Below are 25720 nucleotides of genomic sequence, written 5' to 3' on the forward strand. Positions count from 1 at the left end.
AGAGTTTCTTCTTAATGTCCAGCCTAAACCTGCCCTGTTGCAACTTGCAACCATTCCCCCTGGTTCTGTCCCTAATTACCTGTGAGAAGAGACCAGCACCAACCTCTCTACAATGTCCTTTCAAGTAATTGTAGAGCATGATGAGGTCCCCCCTCAGCCTCCTCTTCGTCAAACTGAACAGACCCAGCTCCCTCAATCGCTCCTCACAAGGTCTGTTCTCCAGGCCCTTCACCAGCTTGGTTGCCCTAGAGGATGCAGAAAGGTTGAAATCTGTACTGAGGGAGGGGTTACTGGGAAACTGGATCAAACACTCTCACTGCAGACGACTGCTCTGCATGGGGGCATGTGCACCGAGGCGCCCAGCCCCAGCCTTGCGATGCTATGGGAGGTTCTGCCATTCAGCAAGTCATAGGAGGGAGGATAAGGATGCTGATGTTCCTCACTGTTCTTTTCCTTTTTCATAACAGGAACATAGATCTTTTTATTTTCTCACCCAAGGCCCTTCTCCCACTTATGTTGTCCCTTCGTGGCTCTTCAACGCAGGTACTGGAATTCCCTGAGGAACCTGGTGGTTTCCTTGCTGAACTCCATGAAGTCCATCATCAGTTTACTCTTCCTGCTCTTCCTGTTCATTGTGGTGTTTGCTCTGCTGGGAATGCAGCTCTTCGGAGGACAGTAAGTCTCATTAATCGTTCTTTCAGGGGTAAGCTGAGAGCAGTCACCTGCACTACATAAGGCAGAGAGGATGGAAGGATCCACATGGTGGGTGTGGGTGGTGGTGTCCTTCTGGGCTGCTAAGAAGTGGTCTCTGGTTTCTAGGAAAATAGTTCCTGTTCTGGTGTTTGACTTGGAGCTGAATTCTGTTATTCTATGGTCCCCCATATATACCCAGAGCTCTGAAACAGGGCTGGGGGAGGCAGCTTTTTTTGTCTTCCTCTAGGGGAAAGGTAAATTCTTTCCCTGATAGCCAAGGTGACAGTGTATTTATTCACTTGGAATATTTTTCTGCTGGAAAACATACTTTTCTTGAATCTGATTTTCCCTCATTAAAAATGCCAGCAAGAAATATACAATATTTCCATTTAAACTCCAGCATAAATTTTGAAATGAAATAACCTGGCTCTTTTGTTTTCTTCACTATTCTATCTTTAAAAGAGTAAAATGAAACGATCTGCAAAGAGGGCTGTTTCAATTTTGGCATTTACACTGGAGGACAAAAAAACTTCTTAGAATGATTTGTTCCACAAAATCATCTGAGATTTTGATGGTTCGTTTTAATTGTGGGGGAAAATGGATTTCAAAGCATCAGAGTTTTCTCCAGGAACAAAATTGAGTTTCTGCTAATAGTTCTGTTAAGCAGCTTCTCAGACATGCCATGTTCCCCGCTGTGGTTGCCTCGGGTGTCATTGTCAGGTGGAAGAAATGTTGGCTTACAGGGTATTATGAGACTGCACGAGAGTTGCTTGCCCCTTACTGCTCTCGTTTTATTTCTTACTTCTCTCTAGATTCAATTTCCAAGATGAAACACCAACCACGAATTTCGATACCTTCCCTGCTGCCATCCTCACAGTATTCCAGGTAAAGACATACCATGTCCTGGGTGAGCAACAGAAAATTAATTCTTGGACACCTCTTCCTGCTCTCACGGTGGGAGGGGGGGGCAAAGAAGTCCCCAAAAATCCATGGAATTTAGGAAAGGGGAAGTCCTGCCTTCTCATGCATTTTGCCACGCTGACCAATCGACACATCATTAAAAATCAATCCTGTGGGATGAAGGAAAACTAGAACAAAAGATTGTTTGGTTGGTTTTTTTGCAAGGTAATGAACATCGATAAAATAGACATTTTGGTGCCGGGCTTAAAGTCTATGTGTGCCCAGGCTCTCTTTTCCTGAGGCCGTGCCTGGAGGTGCAGGCTGCTGTGGCAGCTCTTGCATGTCCCCACCCCCGTGTAACTCGTGTAACCTGTCCTGTCTGAAGTCCTCGACAGCGAGCAAGCGCTTGACCTGTTCCACTTTCTGCCTTGGCTGCCTGATTTCGCTCCAGGCAGCAAGCGAATAATGTAGCATTTTGCAGGGTAATAGCTCCAGATAAGATAATGCTGCATAAGAATTACAATCCACGGGGGAGCAGCAGAAAGAGGCATCAGCCTTGGGCAAGTTTGTGCGATGGCAGGGAGAAGTCGCAGTGCTGGCAGAGACAGTGCTCGGATTTAAGAGCCTCGTTTTGCAGCTGTTCTCTACGTGCCTTTTTTAAAAAGGTTATTTCAGTTGTTTTGGTAGAGAGCTGGGGTGCTGCACCCTACTCCATGTGCAGGTAACACTGCCAGGTCCATGAAAGAGTGCCTGACATCTCCAGCATTGTTTTACGGGAATTGTTGATGTGGGCTCAAGCTGAGACTTGACCCCAAGTTTGAACACCACAACAACAAAAAACACAACGAAACTCCAATTTTTTGGCTCAAACCAGAAAAGGAATCTAAAAGAAAGCGCACCCTGTGACCTCTGCACCAGCAGCTTCATGTGGGTATTGCTTCTCTCCAGATGTGAAGCAGGTTCAGAAGTATTTGTCTTGCAGGATATTGCAAATCCTGGTAGATTAATATTTGCATAGTATTTTAGTACTCATCAAAGGAAAGGGCTTAAAGAAACGTAAAGGTATTGCCACAGAGCCGGAACTGAACCTGAGTCAGGCTCTGGATATGAGCATCTGGAAATTTTGATGTTATTTTGCTTTGGGACTATAGCTGTCTCTTGAGAATGCTTAGCTGAAGTATTTCCTTTCTCCTCCTGAGATAAATACCCCTGTAATGTAGTGGCTGTGGGATGAAGGAAAACACTGCTGGTTTTAAGACATTTTTCTAAAACATCAGAGCTACAAAGTAAAACCAGTGAAACTCATTAGCACTGGATTAACTTGGTGCAGCCTCGTGGAGGCATTTCAGTAACTCTGCTCCCAGTCCATTCTCTCCTGAACTGCAAACACCACGTCAACAATTCTTCAACATGGGCTTTGAATTCTCTTCTAATCTCGCCCTCCATAAACTCAGGCAAGCCAGCAGGCTTGTTTCATTGCTGCTCTAATGAGCAGAGTAGCATCCTTCAGTGAGTGCATTCGATGTGTTGAACAAACATAATAAAGCCAGATACCCCCGCCCATCCCTAACCCTTTTGGAGATTCTCTGTGTAAGAAGCAGCCTTAAACAAAGTCTTCTGCAGTTCTTATGGCATCCACAAACAGAGACTTTCTAGAGTAGAACGACTTTGATTTACTGGATGTGTCTGCTCCTTGAGGGCTGCTGCCTAATTGCTTAAGTAACTCTTCCAGCCGATTGGTGACAGCAAAAAGAGTGGAAGGACATGAGGTGTCTGTCTTCTTGCAGGGGCCTCAGAGAGCATCCTCACCTCTGCCCAGGCAGGCTGGTTAATTTTGATTATTTATGTCTCTGTAAAAGTTCCATAAAAATTATTCCCCTCCCCTTTAACTTTTTGTTCCGCTTCTAAAATAATCCTTTGGGGTTTTTGAACCCAGACCCCAAGCTGCTGGGCTTGTTTATGGGCAGCCTGTAATTTGTGATACGTGTGAGCTCAGGTCTTCTGCAGGGCATTGAAGTGTTCCCACTGTTTTCCCTCTCCATGAATATTTGTGTGAACAGAAATCACTTTAGGGTTATTCCCAGAAAGCGGGAACAGTTGTGAATTCATGGAAATGATGTGAATGCAAGTTTGTGAACAGCATTTTGCATAATTGAGTGCCAGAGTTGAAAGCCCAGTGCCCTGGTTCCTATTCTCTGGTGTAAATCCAGAGTAACTCCAACGGTGTGGGTTAGGCTCGGGCTCTGAATGCTGATCTCTCAATTATTTGAGGCCAGATTCTGCATTTAGGAAACAAATTTGTGTATGCACTGTCTGTCTTTGTGTCTATACTTGCTCTTAACATATTGCTGTCATCAGCACCAACCCTGCAGCAAGAAATCTTCTATCAGCTGCTGACGACTAGTCTGGAATTTGCAATCATTTCAAGCACGCTGTATGCACATGGGACTTGATTACTACAACACTCATCATGCTTTGGGCTTCTTTTTCAATTTTTTTTCTTCTACTAAACACAAAGACAACTTCCTATTTACAAATTTGAGCTTCACATCCCGGTGGGCATGTTTTAATGTACCAAAAGGAACCGTTGTTTGACTCTTGCACGGCAGGCAGACGAAGTGCTGCTCTGCCCAAAGCGTTGCCGTGTTACAGCCGCGGGTGAAGAGCAGGAAGGGCAGGCAGTCCAGACTGGTGCAAAATTACCGTCTAGCACGACAAGGCTTATTTGAGTCTTTGGTGTTTTCACTTATTAAGATTAGTTTTTCTATTATTCATGCGTCTGCTAATTAGCCTCAGGTCAGCATCCAGAGCCTGCAGCGAGCAGAGCTCTGCAGAGCCAGGCTGCGGCTGGGCTCGCTCCTGCACAAGGATGCAGGAGGAACGGAGTCCCCTTCAAGCTGCCCTCATCCGTCTTCACTTAGAATCATGTTAGGGGTTGGAAGGGACCTCTAGAGGTCCAACCCCACTTGTATGCATTTGGTGGTTATTCTTTCTGCTTGGGGTTTGATTTTTGTTTGCTTTGTGACTACCTGGGTGGATGAGGGTCCTCGTGGTCTTGGCCAGCAAGAATCCCGCAAAAGAAGCCGTTGTGGTGCAGCAAACCTTGGGTTAGTTGAGCTGCCCGGTGCCTGGCACTTGGCAGAATGTCCATGAGGCAAAGCCTTCTGCAGCCCTGAGGAGCAGAGGAGTGATGAGAGGGGGCTGCAGGAATTTCTCCTCCTGTTTTGCCACTCTTTGGTGTGTAACAGGGTGTGTGGGTTTCGGGGAGCAGCTGAGCAGCCCCTTCCTGCACAAAGTAAATGAAAGGAGCTGATGCTGGCAGAGGTCAGGGTGCTGGCCTTGGAGGTCACAGTTCTCTTAGGTCTGTGGGAAAAGCACGGAGCTTTTGAAACCTGATGTCTCTGCACGACTTAAAAACAGGAGAGGGAAGAAATTTTGCTGGGGGTGAAGTGTTGGAACATTTTACTGCCTCTGCCTACGTGAGAGCCCACGGTCAGAGGTGGGCAGCAGGAGAAATTTTGCTGGGGGTGAAGTGTTGAAACAATTTACTGCCTCTGCCTGCGTGAGAGCCCACGGTCAGAGGTGGGCAGCAGGCACGTCACCAAGAGAGGCAGGAATGGGCAAGGATCCTCGCACCAATGGTCCTCCCTCCTCTTCAGCCCATGCCGGAGGAGAAAGCTGCATCCAGCCTGAGCTCCAGCACTGCAGTCTGCCACACCAAAGTGCTCGTCCACCAGACACCAAGCCTGGGTTGCATCAACCTGCCTGGCTGCCCCAGGCTTCACCTGCTTCATCTTTCCTCCGAGTCACCCTTTCTTCTTCTCCTCTCTCGACTTTTGCTGTGCAGATCCTGACGGGGGAAGACTGGAACGCAGTGATGTACCACGGGATCGAGTCGCAGGGTGGTGTCCGCTCGGGGATGTTCTCCTCCATTTACTTCATCGTCCTGACGTTGTTTGGTAACTGTATCCTTACACATTGCCTCACGTTAGTGGTACAGTGTGCTATGCGCCCTTCCTGGCATGTGGGAAGTATCTAGGTTTGTTTAATTTCTCACACCCTCACTTAATACTTTTTAAAACAATATTGTTGCTAAAACTTTGCTCCTTATAGCACCCAGAGTAAGAGGTGTAGGTAAGTTTTCTCTCTTGGTGTTGCTTTTCTGATGGCAATGTGAGCATAGACTTAATTAATTTTAATGTTCATGTTATACCTTAAGAATGCCTTATTATGAGTTAATTTAATTTGTCGGAAAAATGATCAAAGTCAAGCCAGAGCAGGAACTCTACCTTGAGTATCTTCACAGATAGTTTACACTGGGTCAGGGGAAGGAAGATTTGAAATTGGTTTGGTGTGTGGATCGGGCTCCCTTTTCTTGGCACCTTTGTCTACATGGCAGCTTAACCAGCTATGCTATTCCAAGTGCTTGAAATTGTATTATCTCCACATAATGCTTAAACTTAAGTCTAGGTCCTGGCTTTCAGGCTCTGGGAGTATTTGATCATGTTCTAAGACCTGACACATGAAGATGTTTTGTTCTGCTTAGTCACAAAAGTCTCTTGAAGGCAGCAGGAAACTGGGAGCTTGTATCCCCCCAAAATATGGCAGGAGGGGAACCAGCAGCTCTGTGACCTGTGTTACCTAAGGGCACAGGAACACAGCAGTCACATGGAGATGGGATTTGGAAGGGGAGGCAAAGAGGTTCTCTGATCTATTGGCCAGGTGTGATTAGGAGAACCAGCTGAGCATAATGCTTGTGATGGCTCTGTCCCTGCTTTGTGACGGAGGCTGCTAACGGGCTGGTGTCGCGTGGCGTTGCTCACATTAACCAGGTACAGAACTGTTGGTGTGAGATGTTTGCTGGCTATCGTGACACGCTGTGTGGGGTCAAACAGAGCGTCCTTAAAAATGGAAACTTAAAAACTGTTTTGTCCATGAGGGAGCCCGGCTGGTTTGTTCGTTCTGTGAAACAGGGATAATAACGCTGAGCGTTGCTGCTCTGCTCGAGAGCTCTCTGGAGACTTTCCCAGGTGTGAGCCTTCTTGCTAGTTACTCCCAGCACTTACCTTTTCCTAGGAGTCTCTTTTGGGCTGGCACCCCTGTCTGGGTACTGCGGAGAAAGGGAAGGCTGTGGGTGGAGGAAAAATACTTGTGCTAAAGGCATCGAGTTGTTACGGACATAGACCCCTTCAGCTGATGGTTAGGATGACAAGAGATGAGATGTCAGTGCCTGTGGACTATGTGGCAGGGCTCTGGCCCTTTGCTTTGCCTGAAATCTCCCCGTTAACACAAGGAACGGAGACAGGGAGCGGCGGAGCAGCCGGCGTGTGAGCTGTGCCTGTCACAGGAGTGTGTCTCTGCGGGATTTATCCCATTACCAGTCGCTGTCAGAGCTGAGGCGGCCGTGATGCTCTGGCTGGCTCGGCAGCTCTGCTCAGACATCTGCCTCGTGGCGGGCAACATGCCCCCTTCCAGAAACACAAGGCTTTGAGAAACTGGGTCAATGGAGAGCTGGGAGGGAGGGAGACTTCTAAATCCTCAGGGCTTGGCATTTGAAAATGAGATTAAGCTATAATCAGGCTTGACAGCAGAGCTGAGAGAGAGACTTTTAACCTTCATGCAGCTAAGATCCAGCATTTTTGAGGAACAGGGTATAAATTCGCTTCTTGTACCTCTTATTCTCCCTTGTCCTTTTGTTTTTGTTAAAAGGGACAGAGCAGGGGATATTCAAAAAGAAAGAGCAGGGGATATTCAAGAGGAGGGAATAAGGACCTGGTTCACCTATTGCCACTGCCATGAATTTGCCATTTGTCTCTGCTTGCCCTGGCAGAGTGGCAAGTCCAAACCACACCCACATTCTCCCCAAATATCACCGTGGCAGAGAGCAGCTGCCCGGCTTCTCTTTCTGCTTTCCCGCAGGCAAGGAGATCAAGGAGGCGACTTTCCTGGCTGCTTCCCCGGGAACCACCTCCAGTGCCCCTCTTGCCCCCCATGCCTGCAGTCAAGCGTGGGTGATGTGCCATTAGACACTCCCTGGGGCCTCCTCTGTGCATTTAGCAAGTGGGATGTGTCAGGTGTGATTCTTTGCAAGGAGGGTGTCTTGGGTGTGATTCTCTGATTCCCCACAAGCCCTGCAGCTGGGGCTGAGTTTGCTGCAGGTGCGTTTCTGTGAGCACAAAGTACAGAGGGAGGAAAGAGCTGGCTGGCCAGGAGTAACGACACTCAGAAACCCTTTACAGTGTCCTAGGAGACTTCTTTCACCACCTGCTAGCGACCAGAGTTAGTAACTTGAAGTGAATCTATTCTTTTCTATGGAGATATACATCCCTTTTGGAGTATTAGAGACCTGGCCTGGATTATCTCCGTAGAAACTTAGTCTGAAAGCATCAGCTGCTTTTATGGACCTTTCTGTGTTGCACGTAAACCTGTTTGTGGGCTGGAGGGGAGAACTGAGGCAGGAGTGGGTGTTGGAGGATAAGGGGTTAAATCTTTTCCCTGAGAATTGCAGCACTAAGCCCACTAACCCCGGCACTGGTATTTCCAGCGGTATTTCAGTAAGGTCAGTGCTACCCCTGCGACAGTTTTGCTGCTGAGAGCAAGCAGCAGGCAGTCATTTCTCTCTGAGGGAAAGCTGAACTGTGTGACTTACCAGGGACTTCAGTTATCATCAACTGTCAAAACACAACCGGGAACATCTGAAAATAAAGTTTAGCTTGCCAGAAAAGAACAGTCCTGCTTTTTTGGCAGGAAGCAAAACAGTCATCGGCGTCACTGATGCTGAACTGCCTCAGCAACGTTAAGGACATGAAGGCGAGGAGCAGGGTGAGGTACGTGCCCGAGGGGCACCTTCCCAAGGAGAGCCCCACAGCCCAGTAAACACCAAGAGGACACTTTACAGAGAGCAGTCCTAGTTGTTGATGTTCTTTAATTATCAATGAGATGAATGCAAACAGTCTTTTCTGGTCTAATGTGGGACTTCACAAGGGTCTCCCCAATCTGCCTTACAAAAATCTTCAAAAATACACTTTTTTTTATGCAGTGGATTTCTGTTTGTTTGTTTGACAAGTGTAGATCTGCTGCCAGCCCTCCATATGCACACTTTCACCATGGCTGAATTTCTAAAGTGGAGCTTTTTGGTTTTATTTTCTTTTACCAGTGCCCTAGAAACCAGTCTAAGCCCTTCTGGGTCAGCAAAAGACATGTCGGTTCCTGTGCTGGAAGGAGTTTTCTTTTCAGGTTTTGAACACTGACATTTGGTGAGTCCACTTGTAAGAGTTCAGGCAGACTGGATCAAATCTTGTTAGAGAATTGGCGATTTTAGGTCAGCTTGTAAAACCTGAAATTTTTTAAGCACGAGGGATTCCTTTCTTGTCCTAGAAGTGCTCAGGCCATTGTGGTTGTTCTTTTTCATGAAGGAGAAAGGCGGGTGGCTGCCAGCTTCCCCTGCAGCTCACTTGGTTCTTTGAATCCATTTATTTTTTTAGAGACTACTGCATAGAAAAAAAAATCCAGAAACTTTATTTTTGTGAGTTACATTCCCAGTTCCAGAGAGCCTGTGTGGAGCCAGACCTTTGCATCTGAAAAGGCTTAATGAAAGTAGTGTGATTAGAGTGACAGCAGGATTTGGCCCATTTGCTAGGAAATTGTACCATGCCTGTATTCATTGTTATCCGATTAATTGATAAATTGATGCATCTGCTGAGGGGAAAAAAAAAAGGAAAAAGCCATGAAAAACTACAGAGGAACCTGAAATGAGAAGCAGCAAATGCACTTCCCCTTGCCCTTAGCTATCATGCAGGAGAAAAATTCTTGGCACTGGCTGCTGGCTTGGGTGGGCAGTGAGGTCCAGGGTCTGCCCAGGTCATACAGCCTGGAGCAGAGACTCAAGTTTGGGTAATATTTGGGGATCCTTGAGCTCTACAGAAAGGGCTGAGGGACCTTTTGGAAGAGCAGAAATGCCTAAGTCTGCCAGATTGGGTCTGCCTGGAGATGGATCAAACCAGCCTGATCTGTTTAAAAAAAAATATTAATTATATTTCCAGTGGTTGATTATGTTACACAAGACATTTCAGCATGTGTGTGTAGGAGGCAGGGGTAGGAAGACAGTTTTATTACCGAAACATTTATTCCCCGAGCAGGAGGCTTGGAAGTATTTCTGATGCGTTGGAAGCACCCCAGAGGAAGAAACCCAAAGAGCCGGCACCGCGACGGGCGGCGCTGCCTCAGCCTCCCTGCCCTTGGTAAAAAGGAAGGGAGGAAAAGGGAATCTTTGTAAATGAGAAGTTGGTTGAGCTCTGACTGCAGCGTGGGAGGGAGGTGACAGTTTCAGTGTCATCTTTCCCTTTTTCTTGCTCTTTATCTTCTGGCCTCACTGGGATTGAGGTGGTCCCACTCCACGCTCCTCACTGTCCTGCTGCAAGGGAGGAAGGAGCGATTGATGCGCATCACATTTCAAACCTCTCTCTGTCACAAAGAAATAATCTTCCCATGATAAAAACTTCCATCCCATGTTACATGACATGGAGGACACCTGATGGACGACCTGGGCTTTGCCTGGAGAAACCCCAGGGCTCTATGTCCCATCCCCTGCAGGGTTTGGCAGTCAGGATGCGGATGCATCCTAAGAGATTAAATACAACTCCCGCTTTCCGCTTTCATGAGCAGAAGCTCCAGTTTTGATCGGCTTTCAGGCTCTGGAGATGCTCGTCTGCATGGGATTTAGAGATGTGAACATCTGGTTCTGAATCCTTGGTTGAATTATGCTTGGTGGAAGCTCTTGAGAGGAAAAGCGGAGACGCTTTGAGCTGCTTGTCCGGGCCGGCTTTGGTCCCTGCCTGCCCTGGGAAGTCTCCTGATGCCGTGCCAAGGGGGGGCAATGGTCCCACAGCACCCGCTGCCTGGAGGCTGCTTCATCCAGCACAAGGATTTAGAACCATAGAATGGTTTGGGTTGGAAGGACCTTAAAGAGTTTTGGGCACACTCCTCCTCGGCAGAGCTGACCGCAGCCGGTGAGCTAGTCTTGCACCACTCCTGCCTCCTCTCTTTATAGAGAAACCTCAGATGCCTCCTCCAGGCGTCTTTCTGAGAACTAGTACGCAACAGAGGGACACTGAGGTTTTCCCAAATCCCTGTGGCAGGTTTGCCAGCATGCCGGAAGTTCTCGCTTCCCCTCACTGGGCTGAACACCCAGCACGTTGCCCTCACCCCTCAGACCTGCCTTGGCTGTGGCATCGCTTCGGGCATTGCTTCCAGTCCCAAACAGGGGACATGCTAACCCTGCAGAAAATAACCGGGTTAGTTGTTTCAGAACTGCTGCAGTCATTTCACTCAGCTTATGGGGACCCGTATCTGGTCCCAAACTGGGATTTGGCTCTGATGAGGACAGTGGCAGCGCATTGTGCTGGTAAAGCCTTTGTAAATCTCCAGAGAGTAAATGCTCACGAGGTCAGCTTTGTTCTCATGTGCTTTCCTATTTAGAGCAGTTGTACCTTTATACAGCGCTGGAGTGAGTGAGTCTCCTGACACCAGGTAATGTGCAAAAGCAAAATGCATTTTCTTCTTGGAGAGTCTTCTAGATGCAAAGGCATCTGATTTGCAGTTGGTTTGGGGCTGTTTTGTAGATGTATAGTGGAATAACAACAATGAAATGTATGAAGGAACAAGGAATAGCTGAAATCATCAAGTGGAAAAAATGAAAATAAAAAAAAGAATAAATAATTATAGGGAAATATTATGTCTTAGTGATATAATGCAGTGCTCTGTGGAGAGACCCAGGCTCGCGTGGGCACTGGTGGTAGTTTAGCTGGGCTACATGCAATTTGGCCTGGACTAACAGCCTGTTTCCCAGCAGAGCTCATTAGCTCGGGCTGGCTGTCTTGCTAACAGGCTCTTTTGTAGCTGTGCTCTGCGTGATGCTGCAGGATTTAGGATGCAAAATGTCCGTGACGCTCTAATTGTCATATCAACCTCAGTGTAATAAGTCATGATAGTTTCTTCTCATCAGTACATAACGCAGAAGTGACCTAAGCTTAACTTTTTCATAGTACCTGATGCCTTTATATAGCTCAATGTCTATATTATGCAAATTTTGACTTTAAAAATGACCAATTCCCAGGAGCTCCACCAGCTGTCCTTTTAAACAAGAGAGGAAGGATGAAGGTGCAATCCTCTTTGTGTGTGTATGGGGAGGAGTGTATGCATGGATTTTCTGGAATGTAAAATGGGGGGTCGTTGTGTCTTTAGGGCCACTGGGTGATTCCAGACTGGTTGCACCTTTACTGTTGTAAAGCCCATCTGCTCAGCATGGGTGTTGGTGCTCACCAGGGCTATGTGCTGGGAAGAGAGAAGTGGGTGTCTGGCACCTGCTGGGCTGCAGAGTGGGCTCCCACGAGAGGTAAGCGTGTTAGAAATTAAAAGAAAAGCAGTGGTGCAAGGAGTGAATCCATAATATACTGATGATTGTAAGTGGGGAAAGAAGGGGAGCGGCCTCAGAAGGGTAACTGTTTACTGTATCTACCTTGTGAAGACTTTTTTTTCCTGAGCTGCTCACCAAAAGATACGCTTCTGAATGTCTTCTTGGCTATCGCTGTCGACAATCTGGCAAATGCCCAAGAGCTGACCAAGGTATGTGTGAGATTTCTGGTTCTTCAAACCTAGACCGCAGTCACTGGATTAAAGCACGTTATCTCCTTTCCAGACACCCTGAGGTTTCCTCTAGAGCCCGTTCATGCAGTATTGCTCTTTACTAGTTTGCACTGCAGATACACCTGGAGGTTTGCTCTTGTTCAGGTTTATTTCTTTTCAGGTTTGTTTCAGTGAACTCTTTCGTATTCTCAAGCTTCATTTGAATACGGAGCAGGCAATGGGCATTGCTCATCTTGCTGCTGCACAGAGGTGCACAGGCATTTGTAACATTTGCTGTTTCCAAGAGCAGAGGCGAAGCAATTAACGGGTTTTGGCTGAATTTAGGCTTAGACGTGGGGAAAGGCAGGTGTCGCATTGCTGCTTTTGCTGTCTCACACCAATGTTTCATACCTTGCTGAGTTTCGGGATGAATCAAAGAATTAACGTTCTTCAATCGACTCTCTGGAAAACAACTTGCAGAGTCTATTATGAACACTCAGGGAAGATGTTTATAACCTTCCTGCCTGTCACCAGGTGCAGGAGAAATCTGAGGCACCAGCCCAAGTGCAGGCAAAAAGCCAGGTCCTGGCAAGAGTTGGAAATGACACCGATGTGACTTCACTTGCATGCACAGATTTGGATTGGAGCATTCTCTACAAAGAAAAACTTGGAGCCCTGGCATTGCGCAGGAAGGGTTGCAAGTGCTGCAGTTTGTCCTCATGTTATGACATACTTTTGATTTCTTGTTGTAGCATGTTCAGTTTTATTTATGAGGCAGCATTAGGTTTTGTGTGCACGTTTCTAGCTTGTTCTCACCGAGTGGATAAAAACAGGCACACACTGTCTCTGTGCTTCTGCCATCGCCGTAAGTCACAGTGATCTGCTAGAGTGGCCAAAGAAGCCCCAAATCCACCTTAGCTGCAGTAATTTAAAAGCTTTAGCTTATCTACTCCTTAGAGGGTAAGAGGATCACTAAGCATGTGCTTATGCAGCAGCGGGCAAGGGTGCTTTCTCTTTTTTTAGAGTTGTAGAAAGGTGCAATGGTTCAGCGGTACACGATGTAACTCTGCGCTTGAGGGACACAGAGGTTCCTCGGAGTTTCCACCAGCTGCTGAAGACCAAAGCAGCCAACCCTTCCCAGTTAAAATCCACATCTCTGCAGCTGAGCTGCTCTTTGCCAGCTCTCTTTTTTTCTGCCGTGGAGCTCCATGACTGGCTTCAGCTTCCAGCTTTGAACACGGAGCCTTGTTTCCCGACTGCCGATAGCTATCGCAGGCCGTACAGGTGGCTGGTGGCTCTCAGGTGTGTAATAGGTGTTCTGATGTCTCTGAGACCGTGTTCTGCATCTCTCCTCTCTTATAACGCAGCTCAGAGCTATGTTTAATGGCTCTCAGTGTTGGGTTTTTTCCTTTTTTTGTCCCAGGAAGTTTTTCCCTTGTAGCAGCTCAGCTGTTTATGTTCTTTCTAAAGCCCACAGAACTCTCCAGCCCGGAGGCAAACATCTTCCCAGGCTCCTTAGGAGATTTACTGGCATCCTTTGCATGTGCTAAGAGACAGGATCAGGCCCAACGTAATTCTTAGATAATGAAGCTCATCCTACTTCTTTCTTAATCCTTTTAGTGCTTTCCTGTGAATATTTCAGCAGCTGACTGGGGTGGTTAGAAACCTGAGTTTGGCGATGTTTATAAAGTATGATTAAATATTGATGGATTAAGCAGCATTGCCAAATCGTAAAGATTCTCGAGAAACCCTTTTTTGCTTTAATTTTATTTACGATCCCAAAAAATCACTAGGGCTTTCAAAAGAGGGGGTAAAAGATAAAAGTAATTCAATTATACAGCGTACCTGGAGAATGAGGGATTTATTGCTAGGTAAATATGATCATGCAAAACCAAAAAATGGCCCGGAGATATAATTAAGTTACTCGGGAGTCAGTTGATCTCTGGAGACTTTCTTGACATTTACGCTGTAAATGCTGCATATAATGTGGGAAAACCATGAGCAGTTTGCAACAGCCTCTGTTTTGGGAGGACAGAAAGCTTCCCAGCTAGCCCTCATGACTGAAACATTTCAACCAACAGTTTCACTTCTGGATGCTAATTTGGACTTCCTTGATCATGGCATTTGAACATTCCTTAGTGACCTCAACTTTTGTTGCAGATCACAAGGCCCAGCTATCAGAAATGTAACTAAATTTAAGTTTGATCCCCTGATGTTTGCTACTTTGGAATGACTCATTTTTTTAGGGGGACAAAAAAGTTACCTTATTTGCTTTGACTATATAAAGACTCTTCTCTGGGCTCTGTTTCTCCCTCCCCAGGTCTCTCTTTTACTCTTCCTGTGTTGCCTCTCACTGACTTCAACTCTGGCGAATTAATTTCTTGTGATTTCTCAGAACTGTCTTGAATCTATCTGGGTTGTCTGCCCTCTAGTTTTTTCCATACATTTGCAGGTTTTTGTTCCCAGTCGCTTATTCAGAGTGGACCTAAAATCGTCCTCAAGATTTGCTTTTTAAATTTTTTTTTCCACTGACCATCCCACACCTCTGATGACACAGAGCAGTTTGTTCCTTGCCTTTGTGTTGACTATGCCCATCGCTACGGGTAGCCCTGGAGATGGGTTTTACCATGTGATAACTTCTGTGGGTTAAATGAAGATTTAGAGCTCTAGAAAACAGAAAAGAAACATAAAAGTGATGGTCGCGATGCGCTCCTCTGTAATGATGGTGACAGTCTGGTCTGTTGATGGGAGATGGGATGGATGGATGGATGGATGGATGGACGGATGTTCTCAACACAGCTCAGAGCTGTCTTCACTGCATGCTTCAAGCAGAACAAGATGAGCCTATCCCACCTGGCAGCGCAGGTATGGGGCGAAAACGTACTTAATTTTTGTAGTGATCTGCAATCTCTGAGAGGAAAGAGCTACAGAAATATTATTAAGCTGTCATCTGCTAAAGAACGCTTTTTCAGGGTCAGAGATGGCTGCGTTTATAATGACAACAGATATTTTTGCTGCTGCTTTGAGGTGTTGAATCCAGCAGAATTACTGATGCACTGGAGAGAATGTAGTTGAAGCTACAAGTTTTAAGAGAGGTGGTAAAAACTGCACCTGGTGCTGTAGGTGCACAGAAAGAAAAATCAAGAGCCTTTGAATGTATGTGATTTTAACACTGCTAGAGAGTCCTCAAGAGAAGAAACAACTTGAAGATACCTGCAGAATGAAAAGGAAACATTAAAAGCCTTCTTATTTGAGGGCCTTATTCCGCGGAAGTTTCATATTCTGCAAATACCCTTGATTTGCAGCAAGCTTCCAAACAGTTGATAAATTTACTGGAAGTTGGCAGTTGAGAAATACTGACTTTGCATTATCTTTCAGCAGGGATTTTTTCCATGACCTGTTTCAGGTTCTTTCACTACAGTAAGAAATTACTTGTTATAGATTTGCTAATATTTGAAAAGGAAAAAAACCACACAACTGTTTGAAACTTTAATGGTAACAAGTTTTTTTTTAAAAAAATAATTTTCTATCATTTATTTTTCCTTCTAAAGGAGAAAAGGAAAACAGCTTCAAAATGAGTTCTGTTTAAGCAAATAAAGCCAAAATCAAAGCAAGGAATTTTTTGTGCATATGGTATTCAAGATGGATAAATCCGTATGACTTCCTACTGCAAAACTAGACGTCTTGCTGTCTGGTATTGTAAACATAACTGTTCCACAGCCTCGCCCGTGAAGAGCAGAGGTAGAGCCGTGGCATTTCATAAAGTTTGCCAGAAGAGCCTGTGACCGCTCTCGTCTTGACACGACGTTGCTCCCTCAGCACGTGCGGTGCTGCTGTCAGAGGGGCTACATTTGTCCTGCCAGGATTCTGCTGACTAAATTGACTTGAAAGTTCAGAGGAATCTTAACCCTGATGGCCACTGAGAATGAACCAAGGCTGTTTCTTTGCCTTTTGCCCTCATCTCATTGCTTAAGGTCCTGTACTTTTAACCTGAGCCAGTTTTTCTCTTGTCCTTACACCAGGTAGTAGGAGATAAATCACATTTATACTCTGTGGGAACTCACAATGCCAATAGAGAGTAAAAATCCACCTGATCTAAGCTATCAATGTGCCTACGGACTATTCTTCATTATGGCTTCTCCTTTCTCTTTTCACCCTCTATGTCTGCAGTGACTCAGCTACAATAAGTGGAAATATCTGGGGTAAATCTGGTGTGAGCAGGACTGGTCAAATCCAGTGTTTATTGGACTTACTGCTTCCGAAAAGTCACTCTGGCAAGAAGTCATGAAGGATTTAGGAGTGTCTCATGCATTTCAGTAGGATGTAGGCTTTAGGGTGTCCTAACACAGTCAGATCTAAAATAAATGGGGCTCACCTCACCCCAGAGGTGTCACTCTTGTAGTCAGGTCTCGCCCTGCCCTGCCACGATCTCCTACCCAAATGTGAAATGATAGAAAGGAGGCCAAGAGAGGTAAGAAAGCTTTGAAAGGGAGATGTAATCTTCGGAAGAATGCCCCAAGCACTTGACCAAACCTTGCATTTCTCATCTTGACCAGCTGTTGTTGGAACTAAGACTCTGCCCAGGGGTTCTTTCAAGAAGCTCTGAAATTCTGCTTTATTTTAACGAGTTTCCACTGTTCTCGTGGCACGCCAGTGACAGTCACATATGGCTGGGGCCTCGGGGAGCTCTGCTTACTGTCGTTACGTGGTGTATGCTCTGATTGCTCTCGATTTTCTGCACCAGGACGAGGAGGAGATGGAGGAGGCCACCAATCAAAAGCTCGCCCTGCAAAAGGCCAAGGAAGTGGCAGAAGTCAGCCCCATGTCCGCAGCTAATATTTCCATAGCCGCGTAAGCATTATTTTATTATTTGGAGACATTACTGTTTGGCTTCTGTATTTCAGTGTCAATATATGTCTGTTTGAGTGGAGCATCCCATCGTACTCTGTGAGCCCTTTTATACCATCTCTGTTACTGACAGGGCTTTAGGTTGACTGAATACTTCAGCGCTGGTCACTTAACCATGGGTTCAATTTAAGTATTTCTTTCAGTTTCCCCTTTTTTGTAATGCCTCCTCTTTTGCCTTGCTATCAATAATTGTATTTTAAAGGAATTTTTTTAAGCTGCCCTATGATAGATTTCACCAGGTGAAGTGTTAACGTTTCACTTTGTATTTTTAATTATGAGAGATACGGATGCGTGCAAGATGTTGACTATCCTTTAGTGATCTCTGCTTCAAAGACTTAAGTGTAAAGCCATCTTCCTAAATATCAGACTGAAAAATGTGCTTGAATGCTTTTTCTTGGTTGTTTCAAAGAGTGCTGGGTTGGATAAAATCACATATGTGAACAGTTGCTGGGTTGTAGCTGGAAATGTCGGTTTGCATTTCCAGGGGCAGGCTTTTCTGCACGGATGTGGACGTACGCCCAGATTCTGTGAATCCTTAGAAAATCCTTAGAAAACGTTGCCTTGAGGCTCACCTTGCATATATACTGATCTAAACTGAAGTGAACAAATTTATGTGTAGGTGGAAATACTTGTCCAGATGTTGCTGAGGTCAGTGCAGAGCTCTGCCTGCCTGGGATTACGGGCCGGTGTTCGAACTGTGAATGGATTTACTGAAAAGTATGTTCTTAAAAGTTCATTTACCTCCTCTGGAATTTTAGCATCAGGATTACCAGCATCAAAAAACTTGGTCGTGCATTTCACTGAGAGCTGCTGATTTTTTCCAGACCCCTTCTGCAAGGGAGAGCTCCAAAGTCTGGAGAAGCTCAAGCATAGGAAAAGGCATTTCCTGCTGGATTTTATTGCAAAATATCTGAAATGCAGCAGGATCCCTGTTTGTTCTCTCAGTGTAAATCTCTTGAGACCCTTACTCCTGGGAGTTTAATCCACTCCATCAAAACCAATAGGCCAAATGGAGCCAGTTCATTATATGCAAAGGAAAAGAATATTAATAATTCGCCTATTTTATTCTTCTTACTGTTTTGTCATTTCTGCTTTAATCAGCTTCTCTCTATGCTCTGTCTGCTTGTCAGTTGTAAATATAATCCTTTCTTATGAAGATTTCTAGTCCAGTTTAATAATTTGCCTATTTTATTCTTCTTACTGTTTTATTTTGTCATTTCTGCTTTAATCAACTTCTCTCTATGCTCTGTCTGCTTGTCAGTTGTAAATATAATCCTTTCTTATGAAGATTTCTAGTCCAGTCTTGAAAAGAAGTCAAATGAGGATATATGCTCTTGTTCTTTGATGAATTTTCCTGGTACTGTTATTTAAAAATGCAAGAAAATGATGCTTGTTTTCTCCATTTTTTTTAACCAAAAAGCATTTAGCACATGTGAAGATTTCTTAGAAATCAGGAAAAAACTCACACTTTAATGGAGCTAATATTTCACACTCCATTGTTAGTTGCTTAAAATTACCTTATTCCATGATTTTTCACCAGGCTTTCACCTGGTTTTCAATATCACAGGGCCAGTTTTGTGACCACAATTGGAAGTGAGTAAAAAATGGTAGATTTCTGCTTATTTTGCCTCAAACTCTACCTGCCCAGATCCCTGCCTGCCACATTTGTCCAGGCAGGTAATTAGGCTTACGAATGAGCACATCTGCAAGTGCAGTCCATCACTTCCACCTCTACTAACGACGGTGACATCGAGCATCGCCTAACAACCTCCTCGTGCCTTCTTCTCTCTGCTTAAGTGCCAGGGAAGAGCTTACGAGGCCACTCATGGAGCTCGCAGGGCTTTAGTTTGGGAAAAATTGTCTTTAAGGTGCGATAGCTTGACGACAGATGCAAAGAAGGCAAAGGAGAAGTTAGGTGCTTTGTGAGACAGGAATAGGTGTGTGGATGGATTGCTGGCTCATGGTCCAGGAGCTATTTAATGAATACACGCCAAAGCAATTTGCTTAATACATAAATAATTCTACAGAGAAATTCAAATGGGCTTGGCAGCTTCAGCTTTCGGCTTTGCAGGACCTATCCCATAGATATCTCCAGCCAATAGAGCAGGACTTGTGGTTGTCACCCAGATGTCAACCGTTTCTTTGATTCTTGTGCTCTCAAGCTGCACAGTGGTCCTGAAGATGAATCAGGTGCCGTGTTGGTGGCAAGACTTGTCAGATCAAGCCTTTGGTGTGATTCTGAGCTGGACATGCCAGGAATGAAGAAGTGGTGGACATGCTTGGAAGTGGGATTTCTGTCATACGAAATTTATCACCTCAGCAAGAAAACAACTGGAGAGCTTGGGTGCCCTTAAGCAGGTAGTGAGCAGGGGCTGGGAAAAACTGGGACTGAGCCACCGAAGGTCTGCTGCAAAGGTGCCTCTACCCTATCAGTTTATATTTTTTGCAAAGGTGGCTCTATCCTATCAATTTATATATTTTTTTCTCCTAAGGAATAATTTTTTTGAAAAATTTTGTAATTTGATTTTGTTTTTATAAGTGAAAATTAATTTCTCTTAACAGCATGGGTTGATGTTCTGGAAATGTCAATGTTTTCCGTACCTGCCTTAATCAAAACAGGTCTCTGGGGTTTTTGCAGAGGACATGGTGACTTGCATTTCCTTAGCGGTGGTGTTCATGTTCCTGATGTGCTTGTCCACCTCCCACAGAGGTGATAAAGCCATCCTGGGGCTGAGTCTGGTGAAAAGTCGTATTGGTTGTTCTGCTGTTTCACCAGCCAGGTGCTGCACTTGCTGTTTTACTTCTTTCCCATGTCAGTCCTGCGTCAAGGACCGAGAGCCTATCTCTTCCCCAAAGTCTCTTTCCAGGCTGTTCCATACTCCCTGGGCATGTATCCGCTTCTCCACCTCCACCAAATACAACGTGCACTTGTAGTTTGTGTGCTCCTGTGCCTGCAGTTCTTCTCTCCTCACCATTTTCCTCAACTGAGCTCCAAAGAAACGTTTAGTTTATTGCATCACTTGCAAAATGTCATTTCTTAGGCATAGGAGATGGGGTCCTTATTTAGTGTGTCAGCCTGCTTGGAGGGTCTGAAGAGGGACCTTCACCTTTACCCCTGCAATGAGCTGCAAATTGATTTGTGGTTGATAGATGGCGAGTGCTACGGTGTCGTGGGGATCTGTTTTAATAATATACTCATTATTACAGTGGTGTTGAGATATCATCTATCTTGCAACTGACTCCAAGTGCTTTATTACAATATTCTACCTGCACTTGGTTTGTAGCTCCTACCTCACCGATCTCTTGGGATTTCTGTGGCTTGTCTTCTGCTCCACCAAAGGCACCAAAGGTGAACAGATTTGTCTGACCTCTTTTTTTTTTTTTTTTTTTTACCTGGTGAACTCTATCCTGGATGGGCCTTTTTGTTTTCTGGTTTTTCAGCATTAAAATCTAGGATGGTACCATGCTTTGGTCATTTTTGCAATGTTCGATTTAAAACAGAGTATCTGCTTAACATGTGTTATCGCATTTTAATTTGAGTCTGCTGTTTCATTCTTATTTTTTGTGATTTGTTTGTTTGTTTGTTTGTTTTTCCGTTTAGCGTTTTCCTTGCTTTGTTGTTTCTGGAGGTGAGTCACTGGGTTTGTTCAGTTTTGCCCAGCGTCATCTTTCAGACCCTCTGTTTCGTACGACATTGAAGCCGCTCAGCCTCTTGAACTGAGGCGACTGTACAGCCCGATGGGTCTTTTGGAGCAAACCATTGGTGCAGCTTCCTTGGTGGCCAGAACAGAGGAGCGGGGCGAAAGGGGGCAACGCCGCAGGCAGAGGATGTGCAAAGCATTTTGTGATGCCGCTGTCGAAGGGAGAGCCCTCAGGCTCATTCCCTTGGGTCACACAAGGAGCCCCACATAAAAATGGTTTTGTTTTCTGTATCTGCCTAACCCCAAGCCTGAACTTCCCCGTGTTCGGGCTCTTCCTCTGCCTTTTCTGTTCCAGCCAGAGATGCACCAATGGCACGTACAAAAGGGGCTGCGATAAGCACAGCCAGCAGACCGGCCGGAGAGGACAGGAGCATCCAGAGCCCGTGTATTTTCCAGTGCCCTCTCTTCACTTTTTCTTGGGGAAAACTCTTAAAATAACAATCACAAAAGCGAGCAGATGCAAAATTCATAGGAACCTGATAGGTAGTTATGCTGAAGTCATGATGCATGAAACATTTTTGCATTTTTTTTACCTAATTTATTTTTTTTTAAATTCCAAGTGGTAACTGGTTACAGTTGCAGCCAGACCCAAGGAAGTTATTCAAGCATAAAGCACAGGGTGTGAGTTCTGGGTGGGAGAAGAACTTTCCAGATGCAGTGGATGAAGCTTTGGTGGCAGTGGCAGGGACAGGTCATGCGCTGTGGGCACCAGACCTAAACACAGGCTGCAGAATTGCCCACCACTGTTTTTCAGAGTTACACGTGCTTCCCAGGACAACCTTCCAACCTCTAAAGACCTCTTCCTCTCTCCAGGCTCTGCCTTGTTTCTGCTGGTCCCTCACCTGTTTGTTTATGATTTAATTACCTGCCCACACGTGGATACTGGCCTGTCAGCGTGAGTTGACTAGACAGTGCCAAGGGCAAAATATCCAGCTGGCACATCGTCCTGACTTCTCAGAGTTGTCTGTCCCTTTTGTACAGGTCTGGGGATGGAGGGCAGGGGAGTTGCTCTGTTTCTCCAGGACGTTTTCCATCTCAAAGGTTCCATGTTTTCTTTTTGTCGTGGGAATACTGTGCTCTGTTTGCAAATCCCTGTTGGACTGTCGGTACCCAACAGGACCCAGCAAGAAGTGTGCCGGAACACCCAGCCCGTAAGACGTCCTGTGCTGGGTGATGTGTAGACTAGAAGAGGTGTTCTTCTCTTGCTGGATGATGATTTCTTCCCTTTCTTTTTTCCCCTGAAGTGTGTTGATGTGTGAGGTACTGTGACTCCTCCCGTTAACTTCCCTTTTTGCCCTTGCTGTTGGTGTAACGGTGACTCAGCTACACCTAAAGACAGTCTCTTGTACTCTGTCCCTCACGGATGGTAAGTAGCATTGAGCGAAGCTCAAGTGCTTCTGTTGATTTGATTCAGAAAAGGAGGCTGTCTATGCTTCGTGGCTTTACACCCTGCAGCTCCAGCACAAATTTAGTCAAATTTTTCATTTCAAAAAAGCGGATTCCAGCGATGGGAGTGGAGGAATGAAGCTGGAGTGCTGCAGGACTTGCATAACGTTGGCTGGCCAGGTTACAAGGATGCTTGGCAGGATCGGAGCGTGGTCCTGCACTGCACCAAACAAGGCAGGGAGAAACGCACAGGTTCACTGCTGAGGGCTGCTGAGATCTGCTTTCAGCAATTAAAAGCAAAATTTCCACAGGTATTGCACACTGTTGGGGCTGACTGACAGGTAAATTAGGGCAGCCCAGTACATTCTCCTCCATCGCAAGTTTTCCACCTGTTTTATGCAAATAATTTCTTACCTGCGCTTGAGGCAGTTATGCAGCCAAGGGCTTATTCTCTGCAGGTTTTAGCTGGGTTCAGCATCCAGCCAAAGAGTAAAGGGTTTCCCCAGCTTGAACAACCTGCAAACAGTAATTTTCTTGGTAAGCAAGCAGGGTGTGCCAGCCCCACTTTGGCTCCTGCTCCCATTTCATTTGGCCTGATATGAATGTAGAAATACTGAAGTTTAAACAAAATGCTTTTACCTGACTGTGTAGCAGATTATTTGCCCCAATCAAAACTTTTATGGTGCCTTTCATAATTTCTCTTGCATTCGTTCCAGGTTTCCTGACCTCTGGGTTGTTGTGTTTTGTACTTTACCTGGGCCAACATTTTTGTTCAGAATAATCCATCAATTCTAAGTAAATGTATGTTGTACTTACATGCTATCCAAAGCATATTTGATTTTAACTGTTTGCTAGTGTTGATTTGCTAACAGCTTAAAACCCTCATGGAAGCGGGACAAAAAAATGCTGAAACTGAAAAGGCAAATTCAGGACATAAAGGGATTACACTTTCAGTCTTGGGGAGGGTTATCTGGATGACATACAGTTATAAAAATTATTGTTTATAACTATGAAAAAATGAATGCCTCAAGCCAAGATCTATCAGGATATTTTGAATCCTGTTTTTCTGTCGTTTCCCTGCCAGAGGAAAAATAAACTCTTCTGTGTAGTTCAGCAATTTCAGTATTTAGAACCCCCCACGTAGGATGGTGTTTGTACAAACACTGGATGGAGGAGAATCTACAAAGTGACTTGTGAACCAAAAAATGCTTCTTCCAATAACGTGTTGAGCCCTGCCTAAGCTGCAGCAGACTAATGTTTTTTAGGCATGATGAGCCGTGTTGGGACAGTCTGAGCTGTCAGAGGAGAGAGGTAGGTGCCTCTGAAGAGCAGATGGGAGGCAGGGACCAAGGAGAAGCAGCCTGGGACCAGCTGCTGGGGCTGAGGTGGACTTTGGTTCCCTGGATCTGGTCCAGAGTCCTCCCTCCAGCCCATGCTCTTCTCTGTGCAAAGGCTTCTTCCTCGTGTCGTGGGGCCAGAGTGGGAATTAGCATCCTGCCCCCACTTAGAAATAATGATTTGCAGCACAGCTGTAAAAGCAATCACCACCTGTTTCTACAAAGACCTCTACCCTGGGGTCCTAAAGATGATTTCTGTGGAGGACTTTTGTTGTGTGAGTATAACACTTGGAGGCATAAAGTCCCAATATCATCGTGTGGCTTTGGTTCACCTTTTGATTTTTTTTCCCTTTTGGTTCCGTTTTTGATCCTTTGGTTGTTTCCCTGTTAACTACAAGGTGATGTGTCTGTGGCTTCCACACTTTCTGAAGCTTGCCTGGTCTCCTACCAAGATGCACGCTGCAGTCTGCATTCGATAGGACACAGCCTGTATGAGTCTCCTCCCGATGTCTTTTATGGTTTCTCTTCTCTTATTTTTTTTTATTTCATTTTCTTTTCTCACGTTTTGTTTTCTTTGTTTGTTTTGTTTTTGCATGTGCAGTTTTGTAAAGCAAACTCGAGGTACTGTATCTCGCAGCTCGTCAGTCTCCAGCGTAAATTCACCGTGAGTTGCTCTCTGTTACACTATTCAGTAAATGGATTGATGATATATATATATCTATATTTATAAACCTCCCTCTTTCCCCTTCTCCTGACACCTTCACTCCCCTCCTTGTTTTTTCCAAAAATCATTCCCATCATTGTGGATAAGCCTCCAGACCAACATACGGTGGAAGGACTGGAAGGTGTGCGACATTGCCATGTAATGCTTGTGATTCGATCGTGAGCAACTCTGTAGTGTTTTGTACATTGACCGTGATTTCCCCTTTCCTTCCTTCATTTTAGCCTCGACCCCTTAATTATTTTCCTTTTGTTCCTTCTTTAATTATTTTCCCTCTCCTCCTGTCTGCCCTCATTTAACGGTTTGTCTTGTCCTCACTTGTCGTTTCGTTCTCTGTCTTTATTACGTGCTCGGCTGACGGCTTTGATGTTCCACCAGTGTTTGCACGTATGGTTCAATAGGAGAGCAGGTGCCCGCCACGAGTGCGCTCCTTAAATGCAAACTAGAGGAGGGCTTTAAAAGGAACTTCTGGCAATGGGGCCCAAGCGAGACCAAATTGGAAAACGTTGCATAAACCTCCCCAGGGAACTCGTGCGAGCGCTGGTTATGCCTGTGCTCTCTAACCTTCTCCTGCTGGAGCATAATGCTACAGATTCGGTACAAACGAGGCACTCGGCAAGCTCCTATGTACCCGTGGTTGAGCGAACACGGTGGCAGACCTTCCATGCGCTTCCTAACAAACAAACCTGGCTGGCTTTGCTGCGAATCACGGGTGTGCTTTGACACCGACGCAGGTTTGTAGAAAATGCCATTGTTCCCTGCCGACTAATTCAGCAAAACTTGTCATCGGCTTCCCATCGACCCATCTCGGTGTCTTGGCTTTGGGTTATACTTTTACGGTTTGACGTTCTCTTTCTTCTTTAATGCTTTTGGAGAGACAAGTAAGTGCAACTCAAACACGCCTGGGTTGGTCCTTCCATGCACCATTGCAGGTCCCAAAGGTGTGGTGGTGAAGCAAAAGAGGTTTTCCACCAGCTCCCTGACACGTTCCTATTCCCCTCAGTGTTTGGGGGGTCCTTGCCCACTGGTGGATCTTACACATGTTTGTATTAAAAATATGGTGATACGATGTACCAGTTTGGCTTCTCTGACCAAGACTGACCTTTTGAGGCTAGCAAAAGTAGGTGTGACATAGCTCTGCTAATGTCTGAGATCTCACAAGGTTGGAATTGTGAAAATTATGGGAATAAACTCAACCAAGGCTTGTTTTTCCAGTGTGTTTCCTGGCTGCCAGGATTCTTGAGAGGGAAAAAGCTTGAGAGGTCTTCTGTGCTTTGGGTCTATCTCATCCTGCCTTATCTCTGGAATAGGGAGAGGATGGTTGAAGGTGGTGACAGAGGAGAGGTGCTGCCGAGCTGCTTTCTCCCCAGTACCTGAATTTACTCTGATACAAGTTGTACCAAGCTGGTCTGAGGCAATGCTTGCACAATTAGGAGTAAAACCTTGAAAGA

The 25720-nt window shown here is 45.5% G+C and overlaps 1 protein-coding gene across 1 annotated transcript in view; it reads left to right on the plus strand.

Annotated features, from left to right (window-relative positions):
- LOC104270477 (voltage-dependent N-type calcium channel subunit alpha-1B-like) overlaps positions 1 to 25720 on the plus strand; it is a gene marked incomplete at both ends in the record, with an annotated part of 115550 nt that overhangs the window by 71127 nt on the left and 18703 nt on the right. The window contains 5 exons of the mRNA XM_009864860.1: positions 544 to 675; positions 1506 to 1578; positions 5441 to 5558; positions 12149 to 12216; positions 16961 to 17067. Coding sequence (XP_009863162.1) covers positions 544 to 675; positions 1506 to 1578; positions 5441 to 5558; positions 12149 to 12216; positions 16961 to 17067 — 498 coding nt within the window. The remainder of the gene's footprint in view (positions 1 to 543; positions 676 to 1505; positions 1579 to 5440; positions 5559 to 12148; positions 12217 to 16960; positions 17068 to 25720) is intronic.

This window comes from Apaloderma vittatum, unplaced genomic scaffold, assembly GCF_000703405.1.
Source record: "Apaloderma vittatum isolate BGI_N311 unplaced genomic scaffold, ASM70340v1 scaffold2802, whole genome shotgun sequence".
Taxonomy (NCBI): Eukaryota; Metazoa; Chordata; class Aves; order Trogoniformes; family Trogonidae; genus Apaloderma; species Apaloderma vittatum.